Source organism: Nycticebus coucang, chromosome 11, assembly GCF_027406575.1.
Source record: "Nycticebus coucang isolate mNycCou1 chromosome 11, mNycCou1.pri, whole genome shotgun sequence".
Taxonomy (NCBI): Eukaryota; Metazoa; Chordata; class Mammalia; order Primates; family Lorisidae; genus Nycticebus; species Nycticebus coucang.
This window is the reverse complement of record NC_069790.1, coordinates 78,043,709-78,061,905: the sequence shown is the minus strand read 5'-3', so window position 1 is coordinate 78,061,905 and position 18,197 is coordinate 78,043,709. Positions and strand designations below refer to the sequence as shown.

At 41.4% G+C, this 18,197-nt stretch overlaps 1 protein-coding gene and 1 pseudogene across 3 annotated transcripts in view; one reads left to right on the top strand and one right to left on the bottom strand.

The window, feature by feature from the left end:
- Nucleotides 1-2,764: 2,764 nt before the first annotated feature.
- LOC128598343 (centrosomal protein of 120 kDa-like) lies at nucleotides 2,765-4,800 on the bottom strand (annotated as a pseudogene).
- Nucleotides 4,801-10,252: 5,452 nt separating this feature from the next.
- NAMPT (nicotinamide phosphoribosyltransferase) overlaps nucleotides 10,253-18,197 on the top strand; it is a 51,632-nt gene continuing 43,687 nt past the window's right edge. The window contains exons 1-2 of one of the 3 annotated variants that reach the window (XM_053608383.1): nucleotides 10,253-10,395; nucleotides 11,626-11,729. In XM_053608383.1, coding sequence (XP_053464358.1) covers nucleotides 11,673-11,729 — 57 coding nt within the window. In that variant the 5' untranslated portion in view covers nucleotides 10,253-10,395; nucleotides 11,626-11,672. Of the gene's footprint in view, nucleotides 10,396-10,990; nucleotides 11,010-11,159; nucleotides 11,392-11,625; nucleotides 11,730-18,197 lie in introns of those variants that run through there. The other 2 variants (XM_053608382.1, XM_053608381.1) reach the window with 2 other exon arrangements.

Below are 18,197 nucleotides of genomic sequence, written 5' to 3'. Positions count from 1 at the left end.
TTAGAAAGGAAGGTAATTATAGAGATGGAGCTTTTTTTTAACTTCAGAGGATTACTAAAGGCCAATATTTCTATGAAATGAATAATCTTGCTGGAAAATATAGGTAATCAAACTTCTAAAGAGAGAGAGAGAAATAACTTCACTAGATTAAAGAAAAAACCCAGGAGAAATTTAAAAGGTGTCACAAAATCTCCTGCTAAAGAAATGCTCTGGGGGGAAATTATAGTAGCAACAAGGTTTTAAGTATTCCCAGTTCTTTCCCAAGAAACAGAGCACAACTAGGACAGAAAGTCATCTTTCTTCCCCTCGTATTGGCTGGCTGCCTTGCACAGTAAAGCACCCTTACTGACTTGTCTATTCAACATCACTGTGAGGCAAGACACACCTGCGGCGTTGGGGCTCCTAGTTGGCAATGATATGGTGACCCCTGTTGTTGCCCATGCAATGGCCATTCCCAAACCACTTGTTCCTTGTTGCCAGAACTTTCTACCCATTGTAGAGAGTGAATATGCCAGCTTCCTCTCCCTTTTCAGCCTCCCTTGCAGCTATGGCCTGGGCATGTGTCCAGCTCTGGCCAGCAGGGCCCAAGGGAAGTCTGCTAGAGGCTTGTGGAAAAGAAATCTACACAAAACAAAATACCATTTTCCCTTCTTACTTTTGTGTGTTTTTGCATGCAGTTGGGATACTTAGAGCTATGGCAGCCATCTTGCACCCATGCATAAGCAAACATTCGATATAAGGGTAAAAGAGGAGAAAAAAGGGAAAGAGCCAGAAATCCTGATATTTTAGAGTTATTGAATCCACCATAAGAAAGCCTTTCTCAAGATTTCCTGCAGTGGATGAAATTAAACCCCTATTCCTTAACCACATTTAATAGGCTATTGTGTTACTTGCAACCAAAAGTGTCCTGAGAAAAGTGAGGAGAGATCTTTTTATTAAAACAGATGTTACCATTGAAATATCCTCTAGGGAAGCTTTTAGAAAGTTGTCCTAAGTATCTCAGTGAGAGAACCATGAAAGCCAGAATTCTTTTAAATGGTGTATCACCAGTTACAATCACCAACCTGCTAAGAGCCTTACCCAGCACTACAATTTACAAATGACAGAACCACTAGATTGAGCACAGCTGTCGGACATGTGGCTGTGGAAAGAGGCCAGACATGCCAGAGGAGCCCACCCTGCATCAGAGTAAAGAACAGTGAGAATGATCCCAAGGTCCCAGAGCAATCAGTGTGTTGAAATGAGTCTCTCAGAGACATGGGGTAGGGAGGATTAGGGAGAATTTGAAGTCCTAAACCATTTTGTTTCTTTTACGCTTTTTTATTACAAAGCTAGTATGACCTGGGGAAACAAAAGAAAATCTAGGATGATGATTTATTATGTGAATGTCTGTAGTACCACAGGTATGGTTCAATAGAACATTCAAAAAGCCTTGGCAAGAGCCACGGACTTTAATTATATTGAATGATTTTAATTAAACATTCTGCATAGAGATGCTGCTCAGTTTCCAGGGTAGTGCTCATTTTCATTCTTAACTGAGTTTGGATGACTTTCAAGAGCAGATAAATTTTTCTACAAGTAGCTTATACCATGATATCTGTGGGGAATCCAGTCCATGTGTCCAACTATAAAAGTCTGAATTTCAGGGCAGGGATTCTTCATTCCTCTTTGCATGAGGAGTCCTTCAGCATCCTATGAAAAGTGGAGAAAAGATTTTTGGGACTGATTGTTGGACCCAGAACAGTATGATTAATACCTTTATACAAAGATGGCATATACAACATCCTCTAGCCTCCGATTAACAGATGCTCTAGGTGAATAATAAATACAACATCGAGAAAGAAAGATGTACCTAGCCTAGACCTAGAACTTCACCTTATGTGTTTAGGAAGATAAATTTTGAGGTAAATAATAGCCAAGCTCCACGGCAGAAAGAACTATGAAATAATAAAGAAAATAGTTAGAAAGAACTATGAAATAATAGAGAAAATTTCCCTTTAGAGAAAATGTTCTCTTGCCCTGGTTTTAGAAGAGAAAACAAGAAGAATAGTGTTTTGTTTTGTTTTTTCTGTACCAGAATGTTTATTGCAGCCTAATTCACAATTGCTAAGTCATGGAAGAAGCCCAAGTGCCCATTGACCCACGAATGGACTAGCAAATTGTGGTACATGTATACCATGGAATATTATACAGCCTTAAAGAAAGATGGAGACTTTACCTCTTTCATGCTTACATGTATGGAGCTGGAACATATTCTTCTTAGCAAAGTATCTCAAGAATGGAAGAAAAAGTATTCAATGTACTCAGCCCTACTATGAAGCTAATTTATAGCTTTCATATGAAGGCTATAACCCAACTATAGCACAAGACTATGGGGAAAGGACCAAGGGAGGAGAAGGGAGGGGGAAAGTCAGGGTGGAGGGAGGGTAATGGATGGGGCCCCACCCGCGGTGCATCTCAGAATGGGTATAGGCGAAACTTACTAAATGCAGAATACAAATGTCTACATACAATAACTAAGAAAATGCCATGAAGGCTATATTGAACAGTTTGATGAGAATATTTCAGATTGTATATGAAACCAGCATGTTTACCCCTTGATTGCACAAATGTACACAGCTACGATTTAACAATAAAAAAATAAATTAAAAAGAGAAAAAAGTTACATATTGTTGACATTCAAAGAAACTAGATAGGGTACCCATGGAACACAGAAAACCCTGCTATGAAGGATAAAGATGCTAAGTAAACAAAATAGATGGTTTTAAGTAACTTTAGTAACCTGATTTTCAAAAATGTCTTCTTGCATCTCCTTCCACATTTCTAGTTCAAGTGCTGCTTTGTATTCTAAAGTTTCCCGAGGCTCTGTCTGGATCTCTGAAGGGCAAGGTGCTGGGGGAAGAGAAGCTGGCTTCTCTTGTACAGCAGGTATGCTCTGAGAAGAATCAGAGACAAAGATCTCACACATTTTTACCAGTCCATAATCTTCTAGCGTCACTGTGTAAGAAAGATCTACTATCCTGTCATTTGATCCTTGTGCTCTATCACAGGCACACTTTCACTGTAAGTTTGACGCCAACACTGTTCACCATTGGAACCTAAAAAACGAGTTTTTTCTGAAGACAAGATGTTAGAAAGCTGGATTCTCGCAATTCCCAGAAGTAAATCTTTACTCATTTTATCCCTATGCCACAATTCAACCAGCAAGGGAATCCTTAAGAAGGTATCCTGTAGCTGATGTGGCGTAGTTGCAAAATCAAATGCACAGTAAGACTGGGGAAGAAAAACCTCCATGTTTTTCCGAACTTCTACCAGAGGATTAGTCATAATAGGAGCTGCACTTCCAAAGAAGGGATATGAATACCTTAATATACAGTTGATTGGAAAACCAACTTCCAAGGTATGAATACTCCTTAAGTCTATTGAAAAGCAAAAATGATGTGATGTTGCTGGAACAGTAATCTTCTGTCCTGAAGCTGTTTGTGAAACATGGGATGTAGTCACTGGCTGGGCCAGTGAAGCAGGTACAGAAGAATTGGCTTTTGGATTCTGTTTGGCGTCCTTATCATACTGTAAGCTTTCCACTTCACTTTCTGTGGCATCATCTTTTGTTGGAGGTGACTGGTTGTGAGGCGGAACAGGGGATGCTTGGTGATTTTGGCTCAGTAATTGTCTTCTCCTTTATGGGAGTTAAAACTCTCTTCTTTGAATGCTCTGTCTCATGTTCATTCTGGGTCTTTAATTCAATTAAAGACTGGGAGTCTATGCCCTCCCTCTGCAGAGCCACAGACACTCCCACAGTCAGGGCCAGCTCCACAGGAATAGGTGCAAGTGTTTGTTTGGCTCTGTTTGGAGGGTCAAGGGTAAAAGCACCCTCGACTGTGACTGGGTGGTGGTTGATCTCTGTACTGCCCTTTTTCAATAATCCAGTTAAAGGTATTTCTGCCCTGCCAAGTGACTGGTCTCCACAGCAGAGATGGATCTGTAGTTTAGACTGAAGAGCCAGGTAAACATGAAGAACTTCTACATTGCCACGTATGCGAACAGACGCTCTTTCTGGCTCAAAGTCTGGGTTGACCAAATCATTGAATGGTTCATTTGTAACATCATTTCCCAGTAAAGAGTAGTAAAAGAAAAATTCAGGCTGTCTTTCTGGAAGTTTCATAGTACATGGAGTTAACTGCTCTCACTGGGTGGCAAATGTGATGGTAAGTGACATAATGAAGGAGTCAGTACAATACTCTGCTGGTCCAAACTGATGGTCGCCTCCCTCCTCATTCAGCACGGCCACAATGTCCCTGGGGTCAAGTCCAGACAGGCTGGCAGATATTTTTCCACCTCGAGGGGGGGCCCCTTTCACTTTAAAACTATCCACTGGTGCCTTTGTGTCTGTTTCCAAAGCAATGCTTATCTGTATCTCAGACTTGAACTTGGTATATTTATTACTCAGCAACTGGTACCATTTCAGTGCCTGTTTTGTTTCTTGAGCAGTTCTTAGGTCCAAAACAATGTAACCTATAGTTTCCTTGGCTGAAGATAAAGGATCTAAGGCAAAACACTGGCGTTTTATAGGAGTACTCTGTAGCCTATGCCGATGAAGTGCTTTCCTGTCAACTCAGTAGCACATTCTGGCTGGTCAGTATGGTTCACAGGATCAGTAGCCAACTGTTCTCCATCAAACTTTGCTTCTACTACAGGCATATGCTTTGGATGTTTGGGGAAATGGCGACCTTCTAGGATGGACACGACGAGGAGCAGTTGGCCGGACTTGGAGAGCATGGTCGCCGCAGCCCGGTGGCCAGGTCTGCTGGGGGGAAGTGGGGCCCGAGTGAGTCTCTTTTAGAAGAGAAAACAAGAATAATAGTGTTTAAAAGAAGCAAAGACGACAAACTGTTTTTATTTTTCCTGGAGTACAAGCCAATATCTCTGAAACATAACCATTGGGTCTGCCAACTTGTATGGCCAAAGGGTCAGTGCCACACAGACCAGTGAAGGTAAGATGAGGAAAGAGAGCAGAGACTCTAGAAAAGGAGACAGAAGTTGTGATAACTGGAAAAGTCTAAAAAACAGTTTGTTCGTTTGTTTATTGAGACAGAGTCTCACTTTGTTGCCCCAAGTAAAGTGGGGGGCTCACAGCAACCTCAAACTCTTGGGCTCAAGCAATTCTCTTGCCTCAGCTTCCCAAGTAGCTGGGACTACCGGCACCTGCTACAAGGCCCAGCTATTTTTAGAGATGGGGATCTCGCTCTGGCTCAGGCTGATCTCGAACCTGTGAGCTCAGACAATCCACCTGCCTCAGCCTCCCAGAATGCTAGGATTATGGACATGAGCCACCACGCCCAGCCTATAAAGTTTATTTTTTAAGATGGCAAAGATTCAAATGTTAACAGAAACAGAGTGCTTGAAAGTTCAGAAGAAAGAGGGGTGACAACTGAGGAAGGGGATCCAAAGAGACTGGTAGGGTTGGGGGAGATTAGCCCGAGGCAGGAGGGACAACTCCTCCCTGAGCTTGGAAAAAATACATATATCATAAATGGAGGCCTGAATCTGTCAAGAGTAAACAGGTTAGAGTGAGGCCACAATCCCCCCCACCGCCAAATCTCTGGGGCTCATGACAACAAAGGTTTATTTCTCACTCACATCACACATCCTGGGCCAGTTGACTCTGACTCAGTTCCATGTTGTCCACATGTCAGGATTGCAGCTGTGCATCAGCTCCTATCTAGAGCACCACAGAAGGAAAAGCAAGAAGGGCAAACCCTGAATGAGCTCTTAACGGAGGCACGCCATCCCACATTTCATGGCCAGAGCAACTCTGTGATGGAGCCTGAGTTCAACACAGCAGGGACGTGTGAATACGGGTAACACCACAAAGAGAAGAGCTTTCACTGTGGGCCAACAAGACAGGCTAGTACAGGGCCATCCTACTGTCTTTGATGATAAAAGTTGCTCCTTCCTTCATTCAGCAAATACAAAGCCCCTACCAAGTGCGTGGCATTGTGCTTTGCTCTGAGACTAGACCTCCAAGCAAGACAGACCTCTTTTCTCATAGATATTATAGTGCAGATAGTGCCCACTTGATGGCCTTGGTTTTTCTTACTGGCATAAGCAACATCTTCTGCCGAGAGAGAAGGAGCTGTTTGAAGGTAAGAAGTTTCAGGAGGGAGGTAACTATTTCAAATAACTACTGAGCAAAAGGGAAAGCAAGCTGAATGGGGGGAATGAAAGGATTGTCTGGCATCATGGCATGTGTTCCTTTGGATGCCAAACCCATGGCTGTGTGAGGTTCCCTATCGTTGTTCCGTATCCTGGTTATTCTAAGAGCAAGAAAGACTGGAGGGCTGGAGCCAGAGATGCTGCTGATAATATGAAGGAATAGGGTATAGGCTAGGTCATAAGGAAGAAAGTGAAGTCAGATGGGCAAATTCTGGGCAAGAGACAAACATCTTGAGAGCTAAGCTTAGTTGTATTTGGAGGAAAGACATGACCTAGAAAGGCAGATATACCAATCAAGAAATGCAATGCTACAGTCTAAAGGTTTCACAGTTCAACCAGTTCTTGGTCTAAAAAAGTCCAAGGTATGGAAACTGGTTGGAGCTAATTGATCTTTATCAAGACCTTAATTGTTCTTTCAACATTGTCCCTGGAGTCAAGGGTTATATCCACCTGCAGCTGTATGGTGATCTCACTATCAAATATTGAGTCTGATACAGGACAGGTGGCACCCCAGCCAGCTCAGCCAAGCTGAGCTGGAGGGCCTGCCACCTCAGCCCTGGTGAGTTGGTGCCGGGTAGCCAGCAGAGGAACCAGCTGGCTGGAGGGTAGGTAGCCACCCAACCCATCCCACCTCCGCCAGAGGCTCTAGTAGCCAGCGGGGCCCAGAAGGGGACTTGGTGTCTTCTTCCCCTTGCACTTAAGACTGAACAGGGAACCCCCATTTCCTATGCCTATGTAAATTTCATGTAAGTTTCCTAGGCCTCAATTCCATGAATGGACTGTGTCCATTCATTCATCTTGCCCCATGGAAAGGACTGTATCCATTCATTTCCAGGCCTCATATAACTACAAGGAACCCATGAGACTATATATGCCACTGGACAAAGAGCCCAGGAGAGAACTTTTCTCCCCCGACTTGAGTTTTCTTTCTCTACCAGGTTTTCTCTTTGGTGTTTTTGTATTCTTTTCTGTAAGTAAATCCTGTCTTACCGCTGATCTGCGGTCCATGGATTCATTCTTCGAATTACCAAGACCAAGAACCCACTGAAGACAAAATTCCAGTATCAAGTCTACCGAGAACAATGAATTAACTATTTATATTGTTCTTTTTCCCCCAACCCTTCCAGATGCCAGTCATTTCATAATTGCTCTGAAAAAGAGCTGAGGATAACGCATTTCTTTCTAAAGTCCCTTAGTGCTTCATTGTACAGTACTATCTATATACTGTTTATACATTCCTCTTGATTTGAGTCATATTGGCATTGATTCCTTTTCCTGCTTCCTACTCAACAGCAGGAATTTTCAAACTCCTTTTGGTATTGGGATTCTATGAACATACAGCACTTTCAACAACTGTGCTTTCCCTGAGGACAAAGTGGTGCTTATCTCCAAGTCATGTAAAATAAGAAAGAAACAAAAGGATATAAACATGGAAACAATTGAAGAGGAAAGAAAAATATTTTAAGTGATTACAAGAAAAGCAGTCTTTTAAAGTTCAATTTTATTGAGATATAATTTATACAATGCAATTCACCAATTGTAAGTATAGAATTCAATAAATTTTGACAAACGTATATATTATCCCCCAAATTTCCTCATATCCCTCTGCAGTAAACCTGCTTCCCTTAACCCCAGCCTCTGAAAAACACTGACTGATCTGCTTTCTTTCACAATAGCTTTGCCTTCTCTAGAATTTCATATAAATGAAATCATATAGTATACAGCCTTTCATGTTCAGCTTCTTATGAGGAGGATATGAAAGCAGCTTACAGGTTAGGGAAAGGCAAGTAAGTATCATGAGTCTGAGAACCTGACTACTTCAGCTTCATCCTAAGTAACAATACCCAAGAAAAATCAGGTTCTATGTTTTAGTAACATTTTTAATACTCATTAAAAATAAATACATAATTATTAGAAATAACAATGTGTGTCTGGGTACATGCTCATTACATGTACATTGGTGATAAGCAGAGCTCACTTAGGAAAAGTGAAGCACAAGATTGACATTCTTTTACACTACAATAGTCTCATTCTCCCAGTCATGGATTTGAGCTAATCAGTTGTAAGTAAAATTTGTAAGTAATGATAACACTAGAGTCCCACACAGAGCATCACAACGTGCCCATGTGCCTTACTTTTAAGATGAAGTTAAACTTTTTATTTTTGCCTTCTGCCTTTATTTTCCATTTTATTTGGCTGGAATTAGAAAAATTTATGCTTGGAAACAATGGAAAACAAAAATAAAGCTAAAGAGGGGGGAAAATTGAGACTTGCCATGCAGCATGCATAGATAGATTGGGAAGACGTCCCAAAGGATGTGAGATTGGAGAATTCCGCAGAAGACAGATGATCAAGTCAGCATTGCCCAGCAAATAGTCAGTTAGGAAAGCAGTGTAGTCAGATTGCAAAGACATTATAGAGAGGGTACTAGAGCATTTGGCAATGGAATGTGGACAATCTACATATTCACGCTCATTCTTACTATATATACAATTATTCTATCACTTCTGTATGTTTAAAGACTACAAAGTTTGCTGTGTGCCTCTGTGTGGTTGTGGCGGCTCAGTAGTTTGAGTCATTACGGAATGGAGGGCAGCACTGGTAAGTAAAATTGTATCCATGAAGACCCATATCTTTCTGTAGATGAAGCTTTCTTGTAGGAAATTAGAACTCTGGGAAGTCTCCCCTGGACCTAGGAAATTTGAATTTTAAAAAGTTCTTAATTTTAAAAAGCTCTTCTTTTACATTTGTCTTTGTGACAACTTACTAAGTATAAAGGAGGTAATCAAGGGAGAAGAAAAGGACCATTGCCAGGGGTTGCAGGTGGGTGAGTTCCACACCTACTTTTCCAGTGTTTTTACGGAACATTGAAATACAAAAGTGTACCAGAGGGGTGCACTGGGGGTGGTGGCGTGTGGAAGCAGAAATGGTCCAAGTTCATACACTTCACCTGATTTAATGTGTGAGGCACAGGTCTTTTATAGCACTTCAAGGGACAGTGAGAAGGAGCTGGACTTCAATTCCCTATGCTCTATTAGCTATTGGTAGGAATGGTACAATAATCTAGGGCTTTGAATCAACCAAGGGGGGCCCAGTTAAGTCTATGGGTTAGTTATTTTTTGTCATGTTCTTATGAACCATGAGAAACAGTTTTTCAGATCTTTTACATGCTACTAGATAAACATACTAAATGTTAGCTCTTATGTTGTCAGGTGAGGCAATTTCAAAATTAAATCTTAGCTTTGTATTTGGTAATAATTTCACAGTTCTAAACTCCAAATTTATTCAAAATTGGTCCAGTTTAAACATGTAGTTACACAGAGAATGTGCCTAATTCTATCTTAGGCAAATGGTGATTTTTCTCTTAGTAACATGACTTCATTGTCATCTTTTCCCCTGGAGATTGCTGTGAAGATTGAAGTCAATACACATATAGGCCTAATTTCTGCATTTAACAAACAATGGCAATACAATATTAACATTTTTCACTTGCACTGATAATACAACTTTCTTATTTTAAAACTGCAAATTCAACTCAAAGATTGCAAGATCAAATTTAGCTTCTTAAAAAACACTACCACAAATGAAGCCCACTTTGTAATCAGAATACTACTTTTCCCCACTGCATAAAACAGCACAGAAAAACGATCAGTTATAGATACACAGATTCCAGGAAGCATATAAGAATTTGTCATGGAAGTAATGTAGGTTGTGCAAATTTTAAATGAATAAAAGAAAAAGCACCAAATTAAGAGGGGGTGGGGAAGGATCTTTCTTCTTTGATTTGTCCTGTTTGAACTAATGTAACAAAATATCCCCAAATATTTTAAAAATAAATATCAAATGTTTTAAAAAATAATTTTCACCAGTAAACACAGGAATCAACCAAAAAACAAATAAACCATCTTGTTTCTAACCTTATTGCTGAAAATAAGTCTAAAGACGTTAGTAGTATTTACTACACTGGTGAGCACCTGGGGATATCTCCCACTTCCTTGATCTTTGTCTTCTGTCTTACCTATAGATGGTGACGATTGCCAATAACATGCACTGACTTCAAGAGACAGTCTGGACCAAAGCTACTCTTATTTGAAGAAGTCTCAGCATGTTTCCAACATCCTCGAAATAAATCTGTCAATTCACAAGTTCCACTGCCGCCACCACGACCACTGCCCCCAGGTAAATGAGGCTTCTAATAATTTGAAGGACAGTCTATAAAGGTCCAGTACTGGTTTTCATTCAACTGCCTTTTCCTGGCTATTTGTACCTTATAAAACCTAAATCGTAATTTTTTTTAAAAAAAAGCTATTGAACACGGGGACAAAGGGAATCTTAGTTTCATGCAAAACGCAACCATGCATGAGAACTGCGCAAGTCTTTCTCGGAACGATCTGTGTTTGGGTGAAGTCAACAGACGTCATTTCACTTCATTTGGGGGTTGCCAACTCGTTTCCCAGGATTTAAAGACTGTAACGATGATAAAAGTCAGTTTCGTACCCTATCAAAGATTTGGGCCGTTGCCTTTTGCTTCAAGCAGTATTAAGAATCAATTAGGTCTTGTCCCCTCCTTATCTGTGAGGACGGAATTCAACCCTCGCTTTTCAAGGAGGCTATTTTCTCCGGGAGAGTCAAAACATCCCTCAGAGATTAAAGAGCCTCTGCCACAGAGCCCGGAGGAGAGTAGAGTGGACGTGTCAGACTATAGGGGACCCTCAGACCTCATTCCCGCAGCTCCTCGGATTTTAAAGAGCAGGTGCGGAGGGTCAGAAGGGACGAGAGGGATGGAGACAAAAGTGAGTAACTGCGCTCTGACCCACCCGGAGCTGGGCAGTGGGAGGCTCCTCGGCCCCCAGCCGAGTGGCGTGACTTAGGAGGACTCAGAAAAACGGCCAGGACTGGGTAGGACAGAAAGGTCCCGGGCGGGGCCGGCGAACCGGCTCCTCCCGGGAGGGGCGAATATGGGAACGCCCCCCAGACCCCGCCCCTGCGCGCCGGGCCGGGAAACGAAACCGAGGCGGGCTCGGGGTCACGCGGCGGGGCGGCCCCGCAGCCTCCGGCGTCCGGAGTTGGCGTCGGCCAGAGAGAGCGCGTGCCTCACGTCCTCCCGGCCCCACCCCCTGCGCGCTGCGCACGCGCAGCCGCGCCCCGCCCCTTCGCGTCCCGCCAGTGAAAGGGGTAAGGGCGGGGGAGCTAAGGTGGGGAGGCCGCCAGAGCTCCTGAGCTGTGAGCACGCGAGCACGCGAGCGGCCGCCTCCTCCGCCGCCGCCCGCACCGCGTCACGGCTCCCGGGCCCGCCCTCCCTTGACCCCTCCCCCTGCTCAATTGCCCCCTCCTCGCCCCACCTCCTCCGACCGAGCGGTGACTTAAGCAACGGAGCGCGGTGAAGCCCATTTTTCTCCTTCCTCTCAGCCGCGCCGGGGAGTTCGCGGCGCGCGGCCCCTGCACTCCGGCCCGAGATGAATGCTGCGGCAGAAGCCGAGTTCAACATCCTCCTGGCCACCGACTCCTACAAGGTAGAGCTCGGGGAGGGAGCTGGTGACGGAGGAGGGGGTGCGCTGGGGACGGCGGGGTCTGGGGTCCTGGTGCTGGGTGGCCCCGGGTGAAGGCGCGGGCGGGCGGTGGCGGCGGTGGGATGGGGCAGGTGAAGCTGGCGCCGCAGTGGGGAGGAGGTGGGTGGAGGAGGGATGGAGGGATGGACGGCAGGAGGCGGGGCCGGGTTGGGCGGCTGCAGGGGCGCGGCGGGGGGCCAAGGCGCGAGGACCCGGCTTCTGGGCTTGAGGCTCCGGGCTCGTGGCTTCGCGGGCAGAGCTCACGCCTTCGCCTTAAGCGTGGCCTCTTGGCCCGGGTCTGGGTCCGATCAGTGAATCCATGGCTGGAAGATCGGATCAGTTAAGTAACGGCCGGTGGGGCACGGTGGTGGAGAGAGGGAGCGGGGTTTTCCCTGCAGAGCTGAGTCCGAAGGGCTCGCCCCTTGCGGGCAGGTACGTCCCTTCCAGAGGAAGAGGTGGGTGAAGTCCTGGTCGGGGCGCCGGAACAGCAGTGTTCCTCTGCCTGCGGCCCCGGTGGAGGACGCCTGTTTGCCCCCGGTAGCGGTGCTGGGTTCTCCGGTCCTACTCCACTGGGCTCGGTGACAAACTCCTTTGCACCTAGCGATCACTCATGCTCCTTACCCTTGTTGCAGAGGCCAGTCCGCTCTAAGTCCCTTAGGGTCACTACGTGATTTCCGTGAAAAGGAAAGTGAAACACGAGAAATTATAGGAACTGTAGTTATAAACCTGGAAAACTTGTAGAGGGGGGAAATGGCACAGCATTGCGTTAATGTGCCTATTGAACACTTGTTTGTGTAGTTTCCACATTAATTTTATTTGAAACTCTCATTTGTAAAGAGAAGAATGATTAGAGAAAAAACTGGCAAATGTTTTTTCTCCTAGTTACAAATTATATAAAGTAAACTGGGCTATACTTTGTTAAGTTTTGGTGGTCAAGACATTCAAAATAGATGTAAGACCAAAAACCCCACTTGGCACAAAGTTTTTACTTGAGCAATATGGTGGTTTGGAATCTAGTGATAAAACATAGTAAGTACTATCATGTTTTGGGTCTTTGCTTTTTTGTTTGTTTGTTTTAACCTCCTTATATAGTCTGAAAAAGTATTTTACAGAATCAAATTTTTAAGTTCTATTTTATCTATTTCTTTCATGTTAGCTTAAGATTCTGTGATACTTAGATGGATTATTTAAATTGAGCTAAGATTCATCAACAAGTAGTCTTTAACTGTAAAATGGAATTTTAAAGTAGAAATCTACAGTAATGAAAAATCTAATACTGTTAAGTATGGTCCTTGATCATACTATAAAGTATACTTGATGGTACCCTTAATTATGGTCCTTTACTTGACCTTAAAACCTCCTCTTGTGTTATCTTAGCTAAATCAGTGTTTTCATTATCTTTAATAGTGATTTTTAGAATGGTCTAATTCAGCATGAATCCTATGTACTCAATTTTGATATGAGGACAATTAATGACAATTAAGGTTATTGGGGGGGGGAGCAGAAAGAGGGACGGAGGGAGGGGGGTGGGGCCTTGGTGTGTGTCACACTTTATGGGGGCAAGACATGATTGCAAGAGGGACTTTACCTAACAATTGCAATCAGTGTAACCTGGCTTATTGTACCCTTAATGAATCCCCAACAATAAAAAAAAAAAAAAAGAAAAAAAATGTATATCCAAGAAATAAAAGTGAACCAGCTTTAAAAAAAAAAAAAAAAAAAAAAAAGAATGGTCTCATTCATAGTTTTATAGAATTTTTTTCTTAAATCTTTAGTAATTTAAAGGTTATTTTAGTATTAGCTTATGAAATGATTTAATTGTAAATGGAAATGTAAATGGAGATTGATTAGTTTAAATTTTAAGAACAAAAAGTAGTACAACTTTAATTTGCAATTCCTCTAACAACTATACATCAGTTGCTTTAACATCGGTTTTCTGAGCTGCTGTAAATTAGAATGGTGAATTACCTTAAAGAATTCTAATCTCCCAACGAGGCATACTTAAATGCGCTATTAGAATTTGCACCCATTTAATAAAGTTTATTCTTGTTCTTTTCAAGTCAGGAAGCTATATTTCATGCCCTTTCTAACATGAAACATTGTCAGAATTTTCATCTTAAAAGATTTTTCATTTTTTTCCCCAAAAAATCCCCTCAAGAGGATTCAATCAGGTGATACATTTGATACCAATGGCTTATAGCAGTACACTAAAATAGATTGTGTATTACATAGTCACATTTATCTTTAAGTTTCATTTTCCTTACATTTTTAGTGGGCCTTATGGCCTATTTTCCATTTTTGTCTTTTTAGCTTCTTAAGCTAAGAAGAGAGAAAAATCATAATCTTGAGGTTAGAAATAATGAAACTTTTATTTAGAAATGACAAAAGAATGTTGTTACATATCAGTGCTTATAAACTGTTGGCCAATTAAAATTGAAAACTAACAGTTTTAGATATATTGATGAAGAGAGGTAAATACTGTTGATTTCTTCTTTCTGAAACTGAAGGAAGAATAATTGATTAAGTACTACAAAAAGAACTTTTGCAAGTAGGTGATGTGGTGGCCAAGCACATGACAGCATGTGGTAATTTTGTTTTTACTTGTATCCGCTTCAGGAGAGTCCAGAAAAATTTGGACTAAAGAAGGAGCATTTGAAACATATATGCATTTCTGTCACTTCATACTTTACTGTACCTAATAGGTAGGACTTAATAACATAGGCAGAATGGTTCTTCATTATTCATCCTGGGTTCTTGTTACAAATACAGAGAATGTTTAACCTTATGTGTTAATCATTTATATTTTCAAAATAACTTAAAGCAGAATTATATACTCGGTTGTATTACATTGTGCTAAGCCTGCTAGGGAAAGACGCATATGATTACTTTCCAAATAACATTAAAAGATGCTTTTCTGTTCCTTACCTTCTGTGTAGATATTGTTCATAATAAACTATAGCAGAGACAAAATAACACTTTTTTTTTATTAAATCATAGCTGTGTACATTAATATTATCATGGGGCACCATACACTTGGTTCACGGACCGTTTGACACATTTTCATCACACTAGTTAACATAGCCTTCCTGGCATTTTCTTAGTTATTTTGCTATGACAATTACATTCCACATTTACTAAGTTTCACATATACCCTTGTAAGATGCACCGCAGGTGTAATCCCATCAATACCCCTCCCTCAACCCCCCTCCCTCCCCACCCTTTCCCCCCTTCCCCCTATTCTTAGATTGTAACTGGGTTATAGCTTTCATGTGAAGGTCCTAAATTAGTTTCATAGTAGGGATGAGTACATTTGGTACTTTTTCTTCCATTCTTGAGACACTTTACTAAGAAGAATATGTTCCAGCTCCATCCATGTAAACATGAAAGAGGTAAAGTCTCCATCTTTCTTTAAGGCTGCATAGTATTCTATGATATACATATACCACAATTTATTAATCCATTCGTGGATCAATGGGCATTTGGGCTTTTTCCATGACTTAGCAATTATGAATAGGGCTGCAATAAACATTCTGGCACAAATATCTTTGTTATGATTTGATTTTTGGTCTTCTGGGTATATGCCCAGTAGAGGAATTACAGGATTGAATGGCAGGTCTATTTTTAGATCTCTAAGTGTTCTCCATATATCTTTCTAAAAGGAATGTATTAATTTGCACTCCCACCAGCAGTGCAAAATTGTTCCCTTTTCTCCACATCCACGCCAACATCTCTGGTCTTGGGATTTTGTGATATAGGCTAGTCTCACTGGAGTTAGATGATATCTCAAAGTAGTTTTGATATGCATTTCTCTGATAATTAAAGATGATGAGCATTTTTTCATGTGTCTGAAGACCCGCGCGCCTGTCTTCTTCAGAGAAGTTTCTCTTCAAGTCCCTTGTCCAGCCTGCGATGGGATCTCTTGTTTTTTTCTTGCTAATGCGTTTGAGTTCTCTGTGGATTCTAGTTATTAAACCTTTGTCGGAGACATGACCTGCAAATTCTTCTCCCATTCTGAGGGCTGTTTGCTTGCTTTACTTACTGTGTTCTTGGCTGTGCAGAAGCTTTTTAGTTTGACCAAGTCCCAGTAGTGTATTTTTGAAGCTGCTTCAATTGCCTGGGGGGTCTTCCTCATAAAAAACTCGCCCAACCCAATTTCTTCAAGGGTTTTCCCTGCACTCTCTTCTAGTATTTTTATAGTTTCATGTCTTAAGTTTAAATCTTTAATCCAGTGAGAGTCTATTTTGGTTAATGGTGAAAGGTGTGGGTCCAGTTTCAGTCTTCTACAGGTTACCAGCCAGTTTACCAGCACCATTTGTTAAATAGGGAATCTTTTCCCCATTGAATGTTTTTAATTGGCTTGTCAAAGATTAAATAACAGTAAGTAGCTGGATTCATCTCCTGGTTCTCTATTCTGTTCCAGACATCTACTTCTCTGTTTTTGTGCCAGTACCATGCTGTTTTGATCACTATCTATTTGTAGTATAGTCTGAGGTCTGGTAGCGTGATTCCTCCTACTTTGTTTTTATTTTTGAGTAATGCCTTGGCTATTCGAGGTTTTTTCTGATTCCATATAAAACGAAGTATTGTTTTTTCAAGATCTTTAAAGTATGACAGTGGAGCTTTAATGGGGATTGCGTTGAAATTATATATTGCTTTGGGTAGTATGGACATTTTAACAATGTTGATTCTTCCCAGCCATGAGCATGGTATGTTTTTCCATTTGTTAACATTCTCAGCTATCTCTTTTCTTAGCGTTTCATAGTTCTCTTTATATAGATCTTTCACGTCCTTTGTTAGATAAACTCCAAAATCTTCTTTGGCACTACTGTGAATGGGATAGAGTCCTTAATTGTTTTTTCAACTTGACTATTATTGCTATATATAAAGCCTACCGATTTATGGATGTTGATTTTGTAACCTGAGACGCTGCTGTATTCCTTGATCACTTCTAAGAGTTTTGTAGTAGAGTCCCTAGTGTTTTCCAGATATACAATCATATCATCTGCGAAGACCGAAAGTTTGATCTCTTCTGACCCTATGTGGATACCCTTGTTCGCCTTTTCTTCCCTAATTGCGGTGGCTAAAACTTCCATTACAGTGTTAAAAAGCAATGGAGACAATGGGCAGCCTTGTCTGGTTCCTGATCTGAGTGGAAATGATTCCAATTTAACTCTGTTCAATATGATATTGGCTGTGGGTTTACTGTAGATGGCCTCTATCAGTTTAAGAAATGTCCCTTCTATACCAATTTTCTTAAGTGTTCTGATCATGAAGGGATGCTGGATATTATCAAAAGCTTTTTCTGTATCGATTGAGAGAATCATATGGTCTTTGTTTTTTACTTTGTTTATGTGCTGAATTACATTTATAGATTTACGTATATTGAACCAGCCTTGAGACCCTGGGATAAAACCGACTTGGTCATGATGTATAATTTGTTTGATGTGTTGCTGGATTCTGTTTGTTAGGATCTTGTTGAATATTTTTGTATCTATATTCATTAGTGATATTGGTCTATAATTTTCTTTTCTTGTTGGGTCTTTTCCTGGTTTGGGGATCAGGGTGTTTGCTTCATAGAACGTGTTGGGTAGTTTTCCTTCTTTTTCTACCTTTTGGAACAGGTTGAGTTATATAGGTACTAATTCCTCTTTAAAGGTTTGGTAGAATTCTGATGTGAAACCATCTGGTCCCAGGCTTTTCTTTTGGGGGAGGTTTTGTATGGTTGATGTTATTTCCGAACTTGATATTGGCCTGTTCAACATTTCCATTTGATTCTGGTTAAGTCTTGGAAGGTGACGTGCTTCCAAGTATCGGTCAATTTCCTTCATATTTTCATATTTCTGAGAGTAAAGTTTCTTGTAATATTCATTAAGGATTTTTTGGATTTCTGAGGAGTCTGTTGTTATTTCGTCTTTGTCATTTCTGATTGATGAGATTAGAGATTTTACTCTTTTTTTCTTGATTAGGTTGGCCAAAGGTTTATCTATTTTGTTGACCTTTTCAAAAAACCAGCTTTGTGATTTATTGATTTGTTGTATTATTCTTTTGTTTTCAATTTCATTTAGTTCTGCTCTGATTTGGGTTATTTCTTTTCTTCTATTGGGTTTGGGGTTGGAGTGTTCTTCCATTTCCAGTTGCTTGAGATGCCCCATTAAATTGTTAACGTCCTCTCTTTCCGTTCTCCTGAGGAAGGCTTGCAGTGCTATAAATTTCTCTCTTAGAACTGCCTTTCGGTGTCCCAGAGGTTCTGATAGTTCTTGTCTTCATTATCGTTTTGTTTCAAAAATTTGGCAATTTCCCTCTTAATCTCATCTCTGACCCAGCTATCATTCAGCATAGGGTTATTTAACTTCCATGTTTTTGTATGAGCATGCAGATTCCTGTTGTTACTCAGCTCAAGTTTTATTCCATGGTGGTCCGAGAAGATGCATG